The 14,904-nt window shown below is 40.6% G+C and overlaps 1 protein-coding gene and 1 long non-coding RNA gene across 10 annotated transcripts in view; one reads left to right on the forward strand and one right to left on the reverse strand.

Moving 5' to 3' along the window:
• Positions 1 to 13,343, forward strand: part of LARP4 (La ribonucleoprotein 4) — a 35,690-nt gene extending 22,347 nt beyond the window's left edge. For all 9 annotated transcript variants that reach the window (XM_081849643.1, XM_081849646.1, XM_081849642.1 and 6 more), the window contains 7 exons: positions 86 to 189; positions 3,428 to 3,661; positions 4,268 to 4,316; positions 5,351 to 5,509; positions 6,577 to 6,695; positions 7,910 to 8,075; positions 8,529 to 13,343. In XM_081849643.1, coding sequence (XP_081705769.1) covers positions 86 to 189; positions 3,428 to 3,661; positions 4,268 to 4,316; positions 5,351 to 5,509; positions 6,577 to 6,695; positions 7,910 to 8,075; positions 8,529 to 8,870 — 1,173 coding nt within the window. In that variant the 3' untranslated portion in view covers positions 8,871 to 13,343. The remainder of the gene's footprint in view (positions 1 to 85; positions 190 to 3,427; positions 3,662 to 4,267; positions 4,317 to 5,350; positions 5,510 to 6,576; positions 6,696 to 7,909; positions 8,076 to 8,528) is intronic.
• LOC309335139 overlaps positions 1 to 14,860 on the reverse strand; it is a 160,730-nt gene extending 145,870 nt beyond the window's left edge. Inside the window, exon 1 of the long non-coding RNA XR_014153387.1 lies at positions 14,602 to 14,860. This is a non-coding gene — a long non-coding RNA (uncharacterized lncRNA). The remainder of the gene's footprint in view (positions 1 to 14,601) is intronic.
• Positions 14,861 to 14,904: the final 44 nt, after the last annotated feature.

The raw sequence follows: 14,904 nt of genomic DNA on the forward strand, positions 1-14,904 counted from the left end.
TCAGTTTTCTAGTTAAAGAACCTTTGTTTTCAGTGGGATGAGTCCTCTATGCTACCTCTTGATATATACTTTGTTTCTGCTGCAGGCTCCATTTCCTAACGGTGGATTTGTGAATGGCTTCAATTCACCAGGATCGTACAAGACAAATGCTGCTGGATTAAGTATAGCTCGCCCATTCCATAGAAACCGGTAAGAAAGCTGGCCACACTCTTTTTGGGAGTCCTATGACTGCATCTGTCTTGTTAGCCATTCTTTTAATCAATGCAGATTTCTCCCTTCTGTCAGTTTAGCCATTCGGAGACAGATTCCGGTTCAGAGAATTTTCAGTTCCAAGCTACAATTTGCTTCCTCTGTTCCTAGGATTACCTGGGAAACAGCTTCATAAATTTATATTTGCTATAGCTCACCACTCTTGGGTGTAGTTCGCAATAAGATTTGCTGCTGCTGTTGTGATATGCATGGGCCATGGGACACTTACTGCTTCTTGGCTACAAGCATGTCTCCACCCCTGTACTGAAGGCAATGATGGGTTGTGAAGGGAGGAAGAAACCACAGATTTTTACCATGCTTGCTGTGCTCAGGAGAAGCTGCTTTCACAGCAGCTCCACAAGGTGTGAGACCAGCAGCAGGGAGAAGGTAGGGAACTTTCAGACACCCTTGCCCACTCCTGTTTGAACTAAGCAGAATTTAACCCCCACTGTTCAGCAGTGATTATATCCTGCTGCCTTAGGTGCACAGCCAATGCAAAATTTAATACTTAATCAGTGGCATCAGCTGATGGGCATGGGGATGAGGTTTAGGGGAACAGGCTATGTGGGCCAAGTTGGACCCCTTGCAGGCCAAAATTTGCCTGTGAGCCAGAGGTTCCCCACCCCTGCATTGCAGGCTCATTCTTCCGTTGTATTGAAGTGTTTATCAGTGACACACTTAAAGGAATGCTCTCTGCAGTTGGGTGTGCAGTGGAGGAAGGTGTAGTGCAGTTGTACAATACAACATCTCAATGACCCGTTCATTTCAAGCTACTTCTGTTATAACCGACATATTGTCTCCACCTCTGTAATTCATTTACCAAATTAGACTCTGTTCTGATGCAGCTGTAAAGATTTGAGTGTAGATATGCTCATTCATAAAAGAAGAAAAAATCCAGTAAATGGGAGCAACTCGTAATTACTGAAAGTGATAGTGTGCTAGGTTAACACAGTCATTGCTTTCTGTGAGATTTCGTTTGCAAACAGCCTTTGTACACATTTGGGGAGGCCAAAGTTCAGGGTCGTCAGACAGTATCACTAACAGAAGTTGGACTATGATACGGTAGTTTCAGCAACAACGGGACCTGTGGTACTGTTGTTTTAATTTTAACTGAAACTCAATAAAATTTGGTTTCTGCAGGCACTTGGCTTTCTAAAGCCTTTTGTAAGACAGGTTGAGACATTTTGGTATGGACTGAGTTTTAGATGCCACCAGCATGTGGAACCTACTTTCTGTGGAATTGCTTGTACTAAGTGAAAAGCTGGGGAAAATGTAGAAGATGCTGAGACACCCTCTTTATCTTGGGTCCAAGTAACTTGATAAGCACTTCCCATGGAACAGTTTCACTTGTGCACACAAAATTTTTGGTTGTGCACTGTCAGGTTTCAGATGCAAACTTCCTACATTAATGTGTTTAGGAAAGGTTGTTTTAAAAGGGAAAAACTTTCTGTTTAATGTAGCTTTGCATCAAGTGGGTAGTCCACCTCAAAGCATATTATGGTAAATATCTTTCATATCCTAGTTTATAGTTGCCATAGCTTGGAGATTGACTAGAAAGTTTCAGGGTCTTATGTTTTTAAACTAAACCAGAAGATGTTCTGGTTTAGGCAGTATGAACGTGTATCTGTCTTTTCCAGCTGTTTTAATATCATTACATGACTATATAGTAAGCTTTTAAAGCTTGGTTTCAGAGCTGTACAAAATAATCTAACCACATTAGAAAGTGATTTTCTCCTTACAAAAGTATTTTTGTCAGTGAGCATACATTTTAGGAAAACAAATATCTTGGCCTGCCTTAACTATGCTGCGCCCCTCCCCCCCAGCTGAACAAAATATTTCTAATCTTTGAGAATATCCTGTAGGATTAAATCACACCACAGCTTTGGAGATACATATGCCTCTGAGTAATATTTCTTCACAGATCAGACGGTTGTGCGTTTTTTATTTTATGGCAGCATCGAGAATGAGATGTGGATTCTGAGTATCAGCCCTGTGATGATAAATATTGCACATGAGAGAAAATGGGCCTAACAATCGAAGTCTGAGCATCTCTTAATATTCTCATACTTTTCTCTCCTGCTGTTTTCTTTCTTTGACCTCTCTTTCTCTTGCTTAGGCTAAGAATGTGTGCCCTTCTCAATGACAGCTAAGATTATGAGATCTGAGGGCTGGCTCACACTTTGAAATCTGGTTTTAAAAGCTTCATATTTCTATTTAATTGTACTGTGTCTTGGTCATAACATTATTCTGGAATTTGTAAACTGTTCATCTGGTTATTACTAGTGTGATTTGTATTGTACTACACTGCAATTCAGTTTCCTACAAGGAGTCATTTCTCAAAAGAAAAGCTATAGAAGTCTCTAAGCATTTAGGTCTTAAAGCATTCTGGACCCTCTTGGCAGTTTTTGTTGATCTCGTATGAAGACTTTAATAACCTTCTAGAAATGGGGATGGATGGATTAGCTGATTCCAGTTACTGCAAAAAGAAGTAGTAGCTACCAACTGGTTTCTAAATATATTTCAGACTTTTGCAAACTCATTTGTGACATTTGAAGTTGAATCGGTTTATGGTTTGGGCCAATAAAGAGTTTTTCCATTAAGGATTAGATTTATTAATACTGTGATACTAAAATGATGACTGTACACCCCCTCCACTCACAACAGACAGAATAGTTTAGCAGGGTGTGTTTTGCTCAAACCCACCTTACAGTGTTTCCAGCTAATACTGTGAATTGACAGAATACAATGCTTGAAAGCAAAAACAAGGCTACTTTTTTTACTCAGCTTGGTTTTTTTGTGCATGTCAAGTTGTGTATCTATATAATCACTCTAATCCCTTTTCAGGTTCAGCTCAAAATCCAACCACTCATTTCCTACCTTCAAACGAGCATGCTTTCTTTGAACCTTATTTTACAAGCTGTAAGCTTAGTGTTGACTGGGTACCACATCCATACAGGGAATCGGTGCATATTGAAACTGAGTGGTTTTTGTTTTTGTTTAAAGGGGGAAGTAATGTTCTGTTTTAACATGATTAATTGCACCCCAAAAAAGAAAAATTATGGAGACCCTTATTAAGGCTTCCTTAGTTCTTAATGTGTTGGTGCCCAGTTTAGTTTGTTGACAGGAGCACCTTTTTGTACTGTTGGGTTAATTTATGTCCACATATTTACATATCCAGCGTGAAGCCTCATTTCCGATTGTCAAGTAGTTCTGAACATTCTGCTGAAGTAACATCCGCAGTCAGTGCTGTGTCCGTAGGAGATGGACAACTGCACAGAGCCAGCTCAAGGAACTTCCAAACGGAACGGCAAGCAAACTCATTGTCAGGACACCAAGATCAAAGCTATTCACCGAAGGATTCTTCGGTTACACAGATAGAGCAAAATGGTGATTATGGCATGAGCCGAGGCAGGTAAGGAATACATCATTTACAGGTGTGCTTTAAGGTTTCTGCCAGCTATATAAAGCTGCATTATAATGAGCTAGATCATTGGTCTATCTAGCCAAGGATGTCTGTGTTGACAGGCAGTAGCTGTTGTCAGGCAGGGGTCTTTCTCAGTGCATCCAGCGCTCTAGTTTGTCAGCATTTGAACTTGGGACTACTTTGCAACAGTAAAGTCTCAAAGCTACTCTTAAAACAAAGTTCTACAAACAAATAAAATTCATACAATGCTGTTCTTAAATTTAAAATTCAAAATCAGTAGCAGACTAAGTGAGTAATAAGAAAGGAAAATACCCTCTCTCACACATGAAAGATAATCACCAACACTTTGAGCTAAAATAGTCCCCAAAACCACCACAATATTAACACTGGTGCTGGAAAGATATTAGTGTTAATTCTATGAGGGAACCTTCTTTCTACCAGCTCTAGGGTGTCCACAAAACCGGTCAAACTCCAATAAAACACAGGGAATAAAAAATGGGTCGGCATTTAATCATATCAATAAGCTGTTGGCAGTTTTAGCAGCTTTAAAAATAGTTAGAAAGTTCATGGAAGCTTCTCTTTGCTTATTTACAGGAGAAACATTTTCAGAGGTCGGAGAAGACGGGAAGATGACAGACTTGTGGTAAGGTTTTGGGTTTACTAAAAGGAATATTTGTTGGGTTGAAGTTGCTTGAGGTTGAGCGTTTTTGGGTTGCGCTCTGTGGCGACCTGGAAGTAACGGATTGCGTTACTTCTGGGTTTCACTGCTCGCGCATGCGCAGATGGTCAAAATGACGTCACGAGCATGCGCAGAAGCGGCGAATTGCGGCGCGCGCAGACGCGGGTTGCATTCTGCTCTGGATGCGAACGGGACTCCGGAACGGATCTTGTTCGTATCCAGAGGTACCACTGTACTGTAAAACAGCCCCTGTGATGGCCCTTCATATGCCAAAAGAGGTTTTGTCATTTCCAAAATAGTGGCTTGGACCATTCGTCCCTTCTGCCCAAACTGTGACCCTTCTCTTCATTCCCACCTGTATTGCACGTAATGGAATTAGATTTCACAGTCATACTGCTCTCAATTTCCATTGAATATATTTTCTTAAAATCTCATTTTGTGCGAATTTCAATAGTACTTGGATATTTTCTCACTGATATGGATCACAGCGATACCTAAATACAAGCACTTGGGACTTCTGAAAAGGATGTTGTGGCTGCTTTTTGCTTCTCCTTTGGTCCTGCGATTGCTGTGAGCGAAGTCGTGGCTTGCTTGGTTTAGCATATCGTCTGGACCCAGGCCTGTGGTTTGTCTCCAGACAAACCACAAGCTGTGTAACCACAGTTTGTTCTTAGGCTTACTGGAAGATGCAAATGATGAGCCTGGGTGTGGATGGCATTCTAAGGCAAATCATGGCATAGCTCACAGCAGTGCAGCAGCAGCAGGACTGCAATCTTCTATCCAGGAATCTACTTGCTCGTGCTTTCATTGAAAGCCGCAGTCTGATTTAGCATTGCGTGTGAACCAGTTCACTGTATTGCATGAATATGGCTTGCAAGGGTATCTGGATGGAGGGAAGAGGTGTGTTACTCAATTTCTTCTCTAGATTGAATATTGATTGGGTGGGGCATAGTATGTTACTCCTTCACAGTATATTAACATGTTATCTTCTTTTTTAGCGGCCTCCGCCTTCAGCTGAAACTAAGACTTTGACACCAAAGTTTGACTTGCTAGCCTCGAATTTCCCTCCATTGCCTGGCAGCATGATAAAAACACAAGGGGACCCAGTCTTGGAGAGTAGGATGTCGGACGTTGTTAAAGGAATAAGCAAAGAAAAGGTACCTAATCTCAGTGCTTGACCTAATCTCAGAGCAAGAAGGGGAGGTTAGAGTGAGTCTTGTCCTAATCAAGGGCACAGATTGTTAGAAGACAGCAGGAAGTGGCTGTCTCCCACCAACCCGGCCCCAAATCCTGTGACCGATAATAAAACAAGTGCACCCCTGTCTTGGAATGCTTGCTACACAGTGCATAACCTTGTCTTGCTCCAAGGGGTCCATACAGGAGCGCTACGTCTAGTGGGGCTGAATGTCTGGGTGAGAAGTCTGAGCCAGGATTATTTCAGCCACCCTTGTAAATAAGCCCATACAGGTTAGTAGCCTGCAAAATGTTTAGTTGCCTGCTGAGGGGCTCACAAAAGAGGGAAGGAGAATGAAGGTCAGGAGGCCAGTGCCCTGGAAGGTTTCACCAGTGATGCTTGCCCTGGGCCCGCCTTTATTTTTTATACTGAATCATTTATACCTGAGTATAGCCACCATTTAAATTTCCCACCGTGCCCCTATATAGCATCGCTTTGGAGCCTGCTATCAGCTAAGCCTGCCACCAGGCCCAGTGACAAGAGTTGGAGACCCATTAGATACAAGTTTGCCGAAGGCCCCATCAGACCTGTAACTAGTCATGTGACGAGATCTGTCCCGTCCCCCTGTCCCCCATAGCAGCTTGCTCTAAGTTTGCACTGAGTACGGAAATGGTTTGCCTCCTCTGAGGGCATGTCTAGTTTTCTATGCTGTGAGCATAGGAGGGACTGAGAGCTCCATCCCTCCTCTGCCAATTCCCTCACTCACCTGCATGCAGTTTGTGGCCACTGTGGCTACCAGGCTAGTGCTTTAAATACAAGACTGATTTCACCCCTGCTATAGCTGCTGGTGTGTGCAGTACTGGAGTAGACAGGTGCAGCTGCTTTTACAAACTTGTAAAGGGTCCATTTTAATGTATGTACTCTGTGGGCTTGATTGAATGACATTCCTATTTTAAAATGTTTGTGTGCCCCTTGTTTGTGGCTGTGACTCATGTGAGTTGTTATCTTAGTCTGTATTGTTGAAAACATTGTTTCTTTTGCTTCCTCTAGGAAAACAAAGAGTTGCCAGTCGATTGTATAACATCTACTCAGGAAGAGCAGGGCCAGAGTACTGTTCAGCCTGTCATGAGTGCCAGTTCTCCCTGTGAGATTGATGTTCCTGGATTAAGGTAAGGAGACAAGTGTTAGTTTTAAGTTGCACCTGGAGCTATGTAGCTGCATTGAAAGGGAAGGGCAAATATATTTATGTTTGTTTTAGTACTAGAGGCATTTTCTGCCAGCAGGCTGTTCAAAGTGACATGCAATCAATAAAAAGAAAACCAAGGGGGGAAGCAAATTACAGGGCAGCTAGTTAAACAAAAGACAACAGCAAATATCAATAATAGTATGGGTGAAGGTTCCAGCTATACTCAGAATGCCCTGCCCTTTTTCCTTTAATTGATGAATTCTTTGTGTACTCTTGCATGTTTGTAAGAACTAGTTTATGGTGCTGCCTATCTCCTCAGATGTCTGGTAACAGATGATTCTTTTTTTAAAAGATACTGTGCAGTAATCTGGGTCCCCATATCTGGTTATACTGAATATCCTTAAAATAAGTAAACAGTTCCTAAGAGCTCACTTGTGAGTCTTAAGAGCAAGCAGATTAAATGGAGGAACATGGTCGCACTTGGAGCCAGTTCAAACATAATTCTAAGCCAAACAATGACTTGGTGCTGATGAGCTTCTGCAGTGAAGATTGAGACCATAGCACACTTCTGGTTTTGCTCTGTTAGCCAAGGAGAATCCGTGGTTTGCTTAGTGTTAAGTCTGAATCTGGGCTCATAGTTTGTTTCCCCTAGAAAAGCCACAAGTGGTAAACCCAAGAAACAAGCCTTTGCCTACAGCTTGGGGTTTGAAGTGAGACAAATCACGAGCCTGAGTTTAGACCTAATACTAAACCAAACCATAGCTTAGTCCTGGGTAGCACTGCCAGACCAGGGGAGGAGAGCAGTTGGCTACACCCACATATTTGCTTGTTTTGTGCCAAGCCATTTATTTGGCTTTACATTCCATGCAAACTGGGCTATTGTATTTTAATGTTTATCAGACAAATGAATATAAAAACAACAGAAAAAATGTGTTGCTCATACGACTAGTGCATAACAACACAAAAGGAGATGGACCTATGATGTTATGATTAATTGTGTGGGAGTGGACTGGCATTGTGTGTGATGATGTGTTCAACATGCACACAGGGAAGGGAGCATATGGAATCTGTGCCCCCTGCCTTTAAATATGTTCCCATACCTGGAAAATGATTGCTTTGGATGCAATAAATCATTTTCAAGAAGCCCAGCTAGTTCCTGTGCAAGGTGTAATATCAAACTCTCATTGGATTTACCAGTGCCACTCAACCAGATAAGCTGGAAGAGGTCCAAGCGCAGAAAGAGGTTGCAAGCCAGACTTCGCCACCTTCACCTGTGTGCCCCCTCAGTACTGTAAAATCACCTAGGACAAACGCCACTTCATCTACAACCAGTACGAACACGATGCCTACTGTGACAGTACAGGTAAGGGTGTCTGCTTTCAGTGGGTTTTCAATGGCTTTAATAAACACCTCCAAGCCTTGGGGAATGTGGGAATTTCACCCCAGTATTTGCAGTGAAGGTTTGTGTTTGGATGGAGGGGGCTGTTGAAAAAAATAATAAAATAAACTTTTGCATTGACTGAAGAGAAACTACAGTGGTACCTCGGGTTACATACGCTTCAGGTTACAGACTCCGCTAACCCAGAAATAGTGCTTCAGGTTAAGAACTTTGCTTCAGGATGAGAACAGAAATCGTGCTCTGGCAACGCAACAGCAGCAGGAGGCCCCATTAGCTAAAGTGGTGCTTCAGGTTAAGAACGGACCTCCAGAACGAATGAAGTACTTGACCCGAGGTACCACTGTCCTTGGTTTTTATTTTAAAATGCTGTCCTTTTGTATTCTGGCACACTAAAACCTTTCTCTTTGACACCCAAAGCAACCCCGGAAGCTCAGCTATGCTGAAGTCTGCCAGAAACCCCCAAAAGAGATGTCTCCAGTTCCTGTTCAGCCGCTTAGGGAGCTGCGTACCAATGTAACCTCTCCTGCCAAAACAGAAGAAAATGGCACCCATGAAAGAGCTGGAGAGAAGGCGTGCGAAAAACCTGAAGGACGGGTTAAGGACTTTGCGGTCTTCAGGGGCAACGGGCCTCCCAAGGGAGCCGCAGGAAAAATCAGGGAACAGAGGCGCCAATGTGGACGTAGGTCTTCTCCTCAGGGAGCGCCTCGGCGTGTTGGCAAGGAACAGTATGTGCCACCACGATCACCAAAGGAAAATTGATCAAACTTTTTATTTAATCATAAGTATGGACTAATGAGCAGTAGAGGAGAAACTGGCCAGCTGTGAGAAATTCAAATGTGAGGAAAGCGGACACTGAATTCAAGAGCACAGAGTTTGCGGTGTGAGAGTGCTTGAAGAGGTCCCAATATTCATCTCAAAGTGATATATAAAATGCTGGAGGAATTGAATCAATATAAATATGATAAAAGATAATTTTTGTAACTTTTTTTTTTTTGTTTTAATTTGCAGCGGGTTTCCTGCCTGAAGGTAGAGTCTTGGGTTATGAATTAGTTTGTTGAAAATGAGGAACAAATACATACACACAATAGCATGTTCCTCACCTGGAGAAAGAAGAGGCAAAATATTTTTTCCCTTTTTTTCTTTTTTGAAAAAAGCATTTCTGTAAAAGTTATAAATTACTTTTAAAATCTATTTAATGTACGGCTTGTAGGATGATGTGTATGCCATTAATGGCCTTGCATTTCAAATCAGCCCCAAAACTGACATGCTTGGTCAGTATGAATGAGTGTAGCCACATACTTGTTATGTCATGATTTAGTCACTGCTGATAACTGAATGTACTACTGTAGTATTTTGTGTTTTGGAAATGTAGTATTTGAACTTACTAATTTTGGTCAGCTTTTAAAACTCTGTTTTACTTTGGATTATACAAACAGCAAGATTAGTAAATGAATAGTGGGCAAGGTTTTAATTTGTACTTGCTTTCCCCCTAATTAGGGATTGCATTATTTTTATTTTCCCCCACTGCTTTAGTATTTTTCTCTAAATCTTTATTACAGAATTATGCACATCTAGCTGGAATAGTCGTTCCAGTACTGATGCAGGACTAATACAGAAAAAGTGCGCAGCAGTCCTTTTCTTGGTATCACATTTAATTGACCTTGGATTTTCATCTCTTCAGTATGCTTAATTGTGTAGAAGTGAGGCAAGTCAGTTTGAAGTTTGGCCTTGCTATGATACATGGATGGGCCTCTAGAGTGACTTGCATTGATAGATACTGTATATTGAAAAAGCTCTTTCTACTGAAAAAAGCACTTCATACTATACTGGAAATCAGGTTTTGTGTAGAGGGCAGACTTTTAAAACAGCAAGTTTGGTAACTAGGTTTCCTTGGTTTTTTAGAGGTGATAGCCACGGAAACTTCCAAGTTAGTCTGGAGAACATTGGAGAGGATTTTTACATAGCTTTATGTTAATTAGATTAACAACATTGTGTAACGAGCAGTCTGGGTTATAAGCTGGTAACTGTAGTAAGTCATAAAAGGAATAGGAAAGCTACAACAAGTTAAATCTGCCAAAATCTGCATGCTAGGGTTCAAGGTTCTGTATTAAAGTGTTAGGGGAAAGTATCTTGCAACAACAAAGTGTACCTTTCTTTAGTTAATAGCAAGTATAACAAATCTAAAGTTGTTAGTTGTGAACACTGGAAAATGCAGTTGCGAGAAACTACCACATCCTAGTTTATATATGCTAGTGATAACTTTAAAATTTCAGTGGCAGATAAATAATTTAACTGTGAAAATGTTCATCTTCTGATTTTCTTAGCCAGATAACCCTTGGCAATTTTTACTCAGTAGGCATTCTCTATCAATGGCTTTGAGAACACTCATATCTATTTTTATAAGTATATAAATATATATATAAAGTTAGATTTGTCATTTCTCTAACTTATTATTCAGCTTGGCAATCACTTTTTTATTTGATTGAAAAGTGTATATGTACTTACATAGTTGATATTCTTTTTTTCTATGCATGTTATTAATCATTACTCATTTTAAAGTACATGTGCTGGGTTTGGCAGTCTTTAAATTTACACAAATCATTGATCACATCTGTTAACACAGAAACCCATTTTGGTTTACTCATAATGCTATTTTTGTATGGACATAACCCACAAAAGGTGAAAAATATTTAAAAGTGTTAAGAACGCTGCAAAATGTATGGAAGAGTACTTCAAAAATTCTTTTTTAAGATCATAAATCTAATTACTGCACTTGGACTGGAAAAAAAGGTTGAACTGCGACAGTTATCCTTAGGGTAGACACGTATTGTGACATTACAAACTAAAGATGTATTTGAATTTATAAGAGCCGACAGGAGTTCTGGAAATATATATATGGTTGTCTGTCATTCAGAGAGAATGTAGTTGTTTGGAAAGGGGCTAGTCAAAACAAATTACCTGGCAATGTGAGTGTGTGAAACCTAACCCTGCGTTATGTATCCACGTATGGGTAGAATCTTTGTTCAAAAGCAGATCAACTTGAAAGTGTAGCTCTTTGCTTTTTTGGATGTTAAAAAAATAGAGCTCACAATTGCTTTCTTGTGAGTTAAAAATGTTGACCTATGGAAGGGATGTGTTATACACCCTGTGTGCGTGTGCGTGTGTGTGTGTGTGTGTGTGGGTTATGGCTCTTGTTCAATGTATGTGTTAAGTGTGTAAAAACAGCTTTTTCCAGTGTAAAGTTGCTACTCTTGAGGGCTCAATATTTGGTAACTATTAACTCAATTAACATAGCCTCCCCCCCCCCCCAAATCTACTATAAACTTTTAGGTTTAGAGGAAATAATGAAGTAAATGCAACTGTTAAAAAGAGAGCGAACAGTGTGTGCTGTTAACTTTTCTTGCAGTTATTGCATGATTAGAAACTTATCTGGGCTCACTATTGCTCTTGTCCATTCTCAGGCAGTGTCTTGAGTCTCCATCCATCAGTCTTCCCATATTACTTTGGAAACGAGAAATAACATCTTTAGAACTAGATTCACTGCTGGCAATTCTGCTGTTTTATTGTAAGAATGTTGAATGTGGCAGTGCTTGTTTTCTGCATAGTTTTGCATTAAAGTGTTAATGGACAAAGCATTCTTATAGTTACTGGGAAATTGAGGCAGTGAACAACAACATGTGAACCCTTGTCCTTTGTCTATTAAAAAATACTGGATGAATGTAATATATACCGGCATAGCCTGTACTGGTAAAATAACCAAAACAAGCATTTTCATTGTAAATATTGAAACAGTGGAGATGAAGCTGATGTTTGCACTTCATCCATAAAACATCAGTGTCAAAGCTGTCTACCTAAATGCCATTACCTTTCACCTTAAAGGTCAGTAATGGACAGACATACCTGTTGAGTCTTATCAGTTGAAATAATAATTCATTATAATGGCAAACAGCTTTCAGTTTCCTCAACTCTCATTTGTTGGTGATTTTATGAGTGTTCTGAGTTTTCCTCCTTTCATGTTTTTAGGATTGGTAAATAACTCTGGGTCCTATTATTGTACTTATGTTCTGGAAGGGAAAAAAGGGGGAGATACTCCGTTGGCATGGAACTTAATATTCCTACTTTCTTTTCTTTTTTTGATTTAGCTTGGCAGAAAGTGTGATGCAGATTTAGCAGTAGGTTAAACTAAACCCATCTTACTGACCAGAAGAAAACTTAAAAGATGAAACTGGGGCAGATCAGTAGCAATTAAGTGACTTAAGCAATGCTTTTATTGTAGTAAAATAGCTATGGCCTTACTATTTCATCAATATCGGCTAAATGTCTGAATATGTTCACTCTTTTTACTGTTACCCAAGTGAATATTCACATGAGAGAGAAAAAATACCTGCTACATGTGTACAGATTTCAAATTTGTAAAATGCAGCATTATATACAGACAAAATGCAACAGAAATGCACTTTGGGTTGGGGGAAGCTTTTGTAAATTGTGATTACAACAAATATGCAATAGGTTTTTTTCTTTAACTTTTGATATTTCCTTCTGAAACATAAGATTGTTACCATTAATCTTTAATGGCCTATCATGCTCGTGTGTGTGTGTGTGTATGTGTGTTTGAGAGAGAGCAGATATTCTTTGTGTGGGTTTCCTTTAGGATGGTACATTTCATTTAAAAAAATATTCTTTGGATGAAAGTTAGCTGGGTCTCCAGCCCTGGACTCTGGAAGACATCTGATGAGTGTATTAATATAGGTTTCAGAGGATATTAAATGGAAACTAATCGGTCTTCAAAGTAACCTGTAACAGCTTCAAGAATTTTATATTTAATAGCTGGAGGGTATGTGTTTTTTACAGAAGATTGTCATGGATAAACCCCCCCCCCTCAAATATATTTCTGATGTAACTGGCTAGTGCACAAATGGTTTCAGTTCTTCAGTCAAAACCACTCAGCTATGTCTCTCCTGGAAAAGTTTGGTTTCTGATATTTATATTCTCACTTTTCTGTGAGACTTCTGTTTAAAAAAAAGAAGTAGTAATTATCTGGATTCTCTACTTTGTCAGTTTGGTTTATTCCTGTTGTCAAAGCTGTCTAAAACAAAAATGTGTAAAGTAGGTTCATGCTTAATTGTTAAAATTATACATGTATTTGTATTTGTTTTTGACATTGCCAAGGTGCTATGGGAAACTGAAATAACCATTAGAAGGAAATAATAAAATCCACCTTAAAAAGACACACATCCTTTGTCCAGATGCTAAATGACTTGGTATGCCGAATATGTGGCAGTGGAAGACCTATTACTCAAAACCACTAACTGATCAAAACGGAAGGACGGGCAGGAACTATATGCCTGAAGCTAATTGTTGAGACATTCCTAAATAGGTGGATCTTAAATGCCATTATGGCAGACAGGCTACTTTGGATGTTGGTTCTTACCCATACGGCTAATTAACTACATTGGGAGTATAGTTGTAGATTGGGAAGGCGCTCCAGATGGTGTTGCCCCCAGGCAGCATGGGCAGTGGTTGAGGATTTTGGGAGTTGTAGTCCAAGACCATATGGAGAACCACAAATCTGCCCCTCCCACTATAGAGGATGTATAAGACAACAGCATTCATTCTTTTAAATTTCATCCTGAAACATAAAGCCAATACTTCAGTTGGCCAGTCTGGCCCAGTACAATGGAAACTATGACATCTGTCCTCACCGACGTTATTTCACTTTGGTTTTTATCCTGTGCTGTTTTTTTACAATAGAACTACATGTAGTTGGAGCCTCACCAACTACTCAGAATCATTCAGTTTGAAAGGGAAGGCTGTTGCAAGGGTGTGAGGGAACAGTAGGGTGGTTTTTCTGCTGAAAATCACCCGTCTTCCCCAGAAGGGGCAAAAACAACTTGGTGATGGCATGACTTTCTGCACAAAGATTGTAAGAAGAGTTGAGTCACTTAATTCCTCCCTGCTTTGAATTGTGGCGTTTGTAAAATTCTGGGAAGCTGGGGGAAACCACAGGCCTACATCCTATGACAGCCTAAGTGAATATTCCCCACAACTACATGAGATGCTTGTTGGATTTACACTTTTGCTAGCCGTTGCCTGATGATTTATGGAAAAGCAAACTCCATTATTTGACAACATTCTTTGTGGAACCTCCATTGAAAGGTTTGTGAATGTACTGGGACAGCAGCGATAAACCCCCTCCTTATTTTGTGCATTGTATAAAACAGCATATATGGGTTTTTCCAGTCTTCACATGCAGAAGGGGATCAGTTTGCCAGTTTTATTGATTTGCTATAAGAAATACACATACCTGAACAAATAATGTATAAAAATTATTATACAATTTAGGTAACATAAGTTGCAAAACTTGGTTATTTGTATTAAAGTATTTCCTCAAGTATTTCCATATTTGTTTCCATCATGTAAGGTAAGGTAAAGGTACCCCTGCCCGTACGGGCCAGTCGTGTCCGACTCTAGGGTTGTGCGCCCATCTCACTTAAGAGGCCGGGGGCCAGCGCTGTCTGGAGACACTTCCGGGTCACGTGGCCAGCGTGACGAAGCTGCTCTGGCAAGCCAGCGCAGCACACGGAAACGTCGTTTACCTTCCCACTTGTAAGCGGTCCCTATTTATCTACTTGCACCCGGGGGTGCTTTCGAACTGCTAGTTGGCAGGCGCTGGGACCGAGCAACGGGAGCACACCCTGCCGCGGGGATTCGAACCGCCGACCATGCGATCGGCAAGCCCTAGGCGCTGAGGTTTTACCCACAGCGCCACCCGCGTCCCACCTTGTCACAAAGT

The sequence above is a fragment of the Podarcis erhardii genome, assembly GCF_964252035.2.
Source record: "Podarcis erhardii genome assembly, chromosome: 2".
In the NCBI taxonomy this organism is placed as follows: Eukaryota; Metazoa; Chordata; class Lepidosauria; order Squamata; family Lacertidae; genus Podarcis; species Podarcis erhardii.